Genomic DNA, 7,595 nt, shown 5'->3' on the forward strand with positions numbered 1-7,595 from the left:
ATAACATTTTGTACATATAAAATTTTTGGTATATGAATATGTTCTCGTAGGTCAGCGGACGCTCCAACATTTGTATGTTAGATCGACCCATCCAGCCGTTTTAATTAAGCTCGTGTGTGTTGGTGTTGGTCCCAGATCGGCGCTAATTATAGGAATCCGTTTCGGTCGGGCTAGCTCATCCTCCGGCCGTAGCACAAGGCCACCTCTAACTTTGTTAGAGATAACATACTAATAAGTATTCTAAAATATTTCTTGAATGATCTAGCTTTTAACAGATAACTAATAATACAAATGATTTATACTCATTTGATATTAAAATATGTATAATAAACTGTATCTTAATTAAAAAATAGTTATCTCTCTTCTATTAAAAATTTATTAAAAACTTATATATCTTATAAATAGCTTAATAGCTTATAGATACTGGCCTAATCACGGAGGCGTACGCAGCCGGAGAGACGAGACCGATCGATCCGGCCGGCAAGCATGACTCATGCATGCACCAAGGCTGTTTATATGCGCCTATGCTTCCATCGATTTCCTTCAGTTTCTTTGAGCTGATTGATTGCTCATTGAGTGACGAATAATACTGACTGCTATATATATTTTATTGGGAAAAAAATTGTAACGACCGTACAAAATACGGTGGGAACCGTATCCTATGCATACAGGGCTTCATGTACACACTGTGTGCACACCAACTTAAAAGGTATCATAAAAAAATTCTTAAAAGAATTGTATATACACATGTATAAATAGGGAATTGCTATGCGTACGACTCATCCATCCGACTTAGGTATGACCCAATTGATCAACGGCTACAGTATCATTTACTTGACATCTTTTGCCTAATCAATGGTTGCAGTGTTTCAGTCGTACGCAGGTAGTACAATTAGGTCATACGTATAGTGTGACCGGTATAAATATCATCTTGAAATCCATTATACATTGAGAACGACAAAAAGTATGCGATTCTGACAGATTTACGCCGCATTTGCTTGGAGGGGAATAGGTAAAAAGTCTTCTCGTTTTGTGTGAGCGTGTTTTCCGAACGGCTATAAACATTTTCTTTTTAAAAATATATATGTAAATTGCTTTTAAAAACATATATTAATGTAACTTTTCATATTGCAATAGCTAATACTCAATTAATCATTCTACAACAAGCTGTCTCATTTTGCATTATCATATTTTAAATCTTCCTCGTCTTCAAACACACCCTTGTACTCTCAAAACTATAGTTTTTCTTGTTATAGCTAACGTATAATGAATTTGGAGTCTTATCTTTAAATTCATTATCACCTAGACCTAGACCTGTCATTCTCATATACGAGGGTATTTTACAGTTTACTTGTCTCCGCGACATTACGTTTCAACCTCTCTCTCTTGTTTTTAATACCTCTACAACACGTACGGTCATGCTTAAACATGGAGACACGATGTGCTCATGGTTGCAATTCACAATGCTCATTTGCCACGCCGTACGCAGAAAAGCAACGAAATCATACAGCAAATTTATGGCCGAAAAAGAACCAGGTTTTCACAGCACAACTTGTCACGGACTGACAGAAACTCACACTTGTTTAGGTCATGTTTAGTTTCTAAAAACTTTTCCCAAAAACATCATATCGAATTTTCGTAAATCTAAAGCATTAAATATATATAAACATTAAAACTAATTACACAGTTATACGAATCTTTTAAACCTAATTAAGACATGATTAGCCATAAATGCTACAATAACCAATATGTGCTAATGACGAATTAATTAGACTTAAGATTCGTCTTACGGTTTTCAGGCGGAATCTAAAATTTGTCTTCCAAGCGAAATCTGAAATTTGTTTTGTAATTAGACTACGTTTAATACTTTAAATGTATGTTTAAAGTTTTGATGTGGTGTTTTTGCAAATTTTTTTGCAGTTGTTTTTGCTCCACAGAAGCCTCATGAGTGAGGCAAATCAAGACCCAGAAAATTCCACACTTCAGCTATCATTATCCTTGAACTCTTCAAAACATTGGATGAACACAAAACTTATGTACAGCCACTGAAGTCTTTGTGGTCACGCGTTACCAAACGGCGACGTTATGTACAGTAACATGGCAGTGTAAAATCGTCAAACAATTTGTACGCAAATCAGGCCACGCAACTACATAATAAGCTGGCGTCAAGAAGCTACTGTGGGCATATTTATATACACACAGACATACACAAGGCACAATTAGTGTTGCAATAGCAGGGGATGCAATATATACATGGGGCTGAAACAACACCGTGCGAGCTTTTATATTTACTCCATCAAGATCACCAATCCATCCAGGATGGAACTTTTATTCCCTTCTGCTTGAAACCCTGTATAGATATTATTAGTGCAATGGTACTAAAGCAGGGTAAATTCCACAACAAAACAAATCTAATATTTAGAATTTTTAATATCTGTAGGAGTGTTTAAGGTGGGGATAACCTTAAACACTGCACTACTCAAATCCACAGACATTGTTAAGTTCTTCCATAGTTTGATGACTGCAGCATTTTATTTACTTGCAATGTTTTTGTTTTGCAGTATTATTGAAGTCAAATGGAATTTATTTTACTGTGGTTGCATCAAAAAATTATCTCATCTAGAACATTGTAGGAAAAGTGATACCCCCCTAGAAAAAATTCACATGACAACACATTTATTAAGCAGCAAACTCAAATTATTTAAAACTCTCATACCCAAGCAACAGTACGCTATTATCTGAAGTACTGAAAGTAATGGTCCCAGCCACATAATTGTATTTAGCTTCCATAACATGAATATGCTGAACCATATACTGAAAAGTACAGATGGGTCATAATGCTAATATAGAAGTATGTAGAATTTTGAACCTTAACTACTTCAGAACACTTCATAGAACACAGAACAATAGGGCTTGGCAATTGCACATCTCTGAACCTCTTAAGTAGTCAAGATAGCAAGTTGAGATCATGGCATGCCTTAATCACATTTCATGTTTTCAGAGGAATAATAGCAGAGGGACAAGCATCAGCTAATTGTGTGCCAAAAGCTACAGTAAGACAGGATTAAATAGTTAACTGGAATAATTGGGTGTTTAAGTGTCTACCGGTGGCATTTCAAGTCAGCCAAATCCCAAGCTTAACCTAGAAAGGGAAGGGACCGTTGAAACTACCAACCACCAAGCTGGAGTGGACACCAGAATTTCTGGTGGAATGGTGAACTGGAAATAGGAAAGAACAACGGTGAAAGCATGCTACAGGGTGGACACAATTTCTCTGTCATGGTTTCACTTTTATCCTTCTCATAAGGGATTTTCTTAAGTAGTATAGATTGTTGTAGAATTTTCTGCACAGTTCTCTCTATCATGGTTTCTACAGCAATTATAGATTTATATCTCATCTGGAACATTGTAGTACGGGCAATGCCTACCAGCAGCAACCTCCTGTCAGGCACATGTACTTCTACCACCTATGAACCTAAGTATTTTGGACAATCCAGCGGTAGTATCCACAAGAAATACAGAGTTTCAACATTAGATCTATATTCAAACGAATGTTAGAACAAATGATAATATACATTTCCTCAGGTTCCAAATACAATTTGCTTTATATTTGTGCACAAGAATTAAGAAAGTGATCAAATGAGTTTGTTTCGCTTCATTTAAATGCACTGGGAGAAGTGTGTTACTTATTCATTGGTGATAGGTTGATAGCATTTATTCATCAAAGACAGAAGGAAAAACGAGTAAAAAGTGATCCAAAGTTCTAGGATGACTTATCTTTCCGAAAGAGTTGAGAAGAAAAGGATAACTTAAACATGGAATCAGACACAGTGTAATTTACCTTTTTCACATCTGAATATAGATCTTCAACCCTTTTTTCAGTCTGTTTTGCAAATGACCACATTTTGTACATACTAGACTCCATCTTTCTTGATTCATCGATTAGAATTTGAACCTGCAATCATAATATCAATGACATAACCAACTGAAAACAACATTCAGAAGAGCCCTTAACACACAAGTATAAAAGATGGAAGAGCACAATAATAGGAACAGTACTGTCAACTTGTCAAAGTCAAAAACACCTAAGGCATGACGTTATGACCAGGTAAATGCCAAGAACGGTATGTGATAACTGTACACAGGTAGACATAAATGCCAAGAACTCTATGTGATAACTGTACACAGGTACACCTAGGCAGTATTACCTTTTTCATATCTGAATGTAGAGCCTCTACCCTTCTCTCTGTATCCTTTGCCAATAACCATAGTTCACGAACATCGGAGTTCATCTGCCTTGGTTCATCCAAGAGAACCTGAACCTGTTACCATAATGTCCATGAGACGGGTATTTAAAAATACACACACAAACAAACAATAGCTCAAAAACGTAGGCACGAAAAGATAACCACATTTACTTTGTTACACAGCATGGGGTAACAAAAACAGGCCAAGACTAGTGCCATACAAAACTAAGCAATTTATGAGAGATGCCTACTAACAAATGAAAACTACAAATATTGGTACCACAACAATCTTTGTGGAGATATATGCAGAAGAAACCTAAAATCAGACAAAACTTTCAACATATCAACTACAGTTGTTAAAATTGACTAATGCTTCCATTACTCTGAACACTACTATCTCCAGTTACTTGCCGTTTTGGACAAGGACACAGTCTCCAAAAAATAACTTTAGCCACTATTTTCTATTGCCATATGTATAAAAATATCAACAACTACTTTCTATTTTATTGAAGTACATTTCAATATTAAATCTATACATATGGTCTTTATGTTTATAAAGCAAATATTTTAGAAGTTATTTATAGTCAAAGTTCTAAATGTTTGAGATAAGTCTTGTCCAAAACGACATATATTATGGAGCTGGAAGGAGTATTTTTTAAGGCCAGTGTTGTGAAGATAATTCCAAGGCTTGTAACTTTCTCTTATTGATTTCTTTTACCTCTTTATTTTGTCAACAGTTGTTTCTCCCAAGGATGTTGCTTTTCAGGAAGATCAGACGCATTCTATTGTATTGGGATACTACGAAAATGATTATAACTTATCCAAAGACGATCATGGGGGCAGGGATCAGAACATTGAAGATGACAATATTCTAGAACATCAAAATTTAATGACCAAATAAGATAGCACCATATTTCAAGTCTTTGTATTAAGACTTGTACGATAATTTTTTAAATGTATTCAAATGTGAAGTTCTACTGCCAGAGAAAAAAAAAATCAAATCCACAATCAGAAAGGATGCAAATAGTAAGTAACTCTATGATAAATCATAACCTATGGTAACATAGACAAACTTACCATTTTAACATCTGAATGTAGAGCTTCGACTCTTTTATCTGTATCCTTTACCATTGACCATATATTGTGAATATTGGAGTTCATCTTTCTTGATTCATCTGATAAATTTTGAACCTATATAAAAATATCCAAGAGATGGTCACAAGAACTTCAGAGTCTAATATAATGAAGGATTCTCAAAGCAATTCATTATGGCTCTTCCAAAATCTTGTGAAATTTCTAATCCAAATGGACTCTTACCTTCTAACACATGACTGGGAAATATAAATAACGTAAGACCAGTACAAACAACAGTAAGTGTGCAACGGAACAAATGCTTGTTAATACAAGGGAAGGCATTGAAATTACACATCTGTACTTTTCTGATTGGTTTGCAGTGTGTAGTGATTGAAAATACTGAGTTATTAAAACCATTACAAAGACCTACTGTAGGCAAGGGCAATATTTAAAAAATCTACCATCTTGCATTACTGGTAGTACATTTTATGATATTATGCGAATGTTTCTTAACTTCTCATGAGTTAAAATGAATGCAACTATTTGACATTTTTCTGTGTTTGTTCTTACAAAATGTGTAGTTTACTTTTCAATGAATGATTTCCATACTCATATGAAACACACATGTAGCACAAACTTAGTGATTAATTATCAGAAAAGGTGTAATCATCGTAATGTGAAACATATATTTGTGTGATGAGAACATTTGAAAGCTCAAGAATTGAGAAATTTTATATTTCTGTTAATATAACTATTTACATTGGTGACTAGTGACAGACAAGACAAATGTGCACAATTTCATGTTGGCATGTTGCCACACATGAGAAAGAGAGAGAGAGAGAGAGAGAACCTCTTCTTCCATTGCTTTGATATTTTTGTCAGAATGTGAGCCACAAAATGATTCCTGTAAGATTGGAAGGGACAAAATGTCAATGAATTTTCGTGAGTGCGCTGTTTATTCTAACCAAAATTCATATACATGCACTAAAATACATATGCAACTTTGTGTATGCATGTGTAAATTCTGTTTTGTTGCTGAGTGAAGTGCATGGTATTAGTACTAGTCTTCCTTCCTAGGCAAACATACAAAGAAATCCAGCATTTCCCTGTTCCTTGTCACTGAATGGCCCCTACTAAAAAAATCACTGGTCCTAACGGAAGAATCAAGAACCTTCATGCATATGTGGACTGTAATTTTTGACACTGTAACTCTCTAAGTAACAAATCACAGAATTATGGAAATTGATATGACTAAAAATATTAAAAAGAGAAACGTACTTTGATATTTTCTTGCTCATCGATCAGGGACTGAATATCCAGTCCCATCGCTCTCACAATCTCTACATCCTCCTCCAAAGCATCACTTTTCCTATCCAATGGCTTTGAATTGTTGTCCCAGAGAGACTCTGCGCGCATAATACAAGAATGACCACATAGAAACACGATTAATTTCTTAGGACACACATGGAGAGCAGTAATCTAACACATTAAAAAAAGATTAATTTCTCGGGCCACAAATAGGTGAAAAAAAAGATGGAATCAACGGAGGTTGTGTGGGTATCAAGCCGTTAATCCCCCCACGTACCCAGCCTGGCGAGCTGGAGCTTCAGCTGCTCGATATCCGACCACACCTCTCCACGGAGACCACCCCCAGCGTCGCCGTCATCGTGGACAGCTGCGGCGCACTCCCTGGCTTGGCCGCTGTTGAGGTCGCGGGGGAGGGCGAAGATGGCGGCGAGGAGAGCGGCGGCGATGGCGAGGGACGTGCAGGAGCGGCGGAGGTCGCCGGCGGTGCCGGTGGATTTGAGGCGGACGAGTAGGGAGAGGAGGCGGAGGGGGAGGAGGAACGCGACGACGACGGCGAGGATCGCCGCGTCGACTCTCATGGTGGCGGTGGTGGTGGACGGGGGAGAGGTGCTCTTCCTCGCAGGCTGCAGCAAATGGGTTGTCTCTTGTGGGCCGTGGGCCGTTGGCTTCAATCTGGTCATGAGACTGGCTCTCTTTCGTTTTTACACCGATCCATGCCCATTACACCTAATTGGAAAAAAAAAGTCCACTTTACGTTCCTCTATAAGTCTAGTTCCGTTCAGCTACAAAACCAGGAAAAAGAACGTTCTCCAACAATCAAAACCAGTATAAATCATGTCCCTCGGTGGTTTGCATAGAGGTTTTGTCCTAAGTGGTGTATTCACAAGCCAATTAGTGCTCAAATTGCATCTATATGGCAATGTGCACAAAAATAAAATAAAATAAAAATCTATTGGGATCCATGTT

At 37.0% G+C, this 7,595-nt stretch overlaps 1 protein-coding gene across 1 annotated transcript; it reads right to left on the reverse strand.

Annotated features, from left to right (window-relative positions):
* Positions 1 to 1,958: 1,958 nt before the first annotated feature.
* LOC102711771 lies at positions 1,959 to 7,233 on the reverse strand. The gene is made up of 7 exons (XM_006647136.3): positions 6,907 to 7,233; positions 6,600 to 6,727; positions 6,172 to 6,225; positions 5,325 to 5,438; positions 4,209 to 4,322; positions 3,842 to 3,955; positions 1,959 to 2,350 (listed from the first exon to the last, which is right to left on the reverse strand). Exons 1-7 carry the CDS (start codon positions 7,205 to 7,207, stop codon positions 2,303 to 2,305), a joined length of 873 nt encoding a protein of 290 aa, XP_006647199.2. The 5' UTR covers positions 7,208 to 7,233; the 3' UTR covers positions 1,959 to 2,302.
* Between the last annotated feature and the right edge of the window lie 362 nt (positions 7,234 to 7,595).

This window comes from Oryza brachyantha, chromosome 2, assembly GCF_000231095.2.
Source record: "Oryza brachyantha chromosome 2, ObraRS2, whole genome shotgun sequence".
Taxonomy (NCBI): domain Eukaryota; kingdom Viridiplantae; phylum Streptophyta; class Magnoliopsida; order Poales; family Poaceae; genus Oryza; species Oryza brachyantha.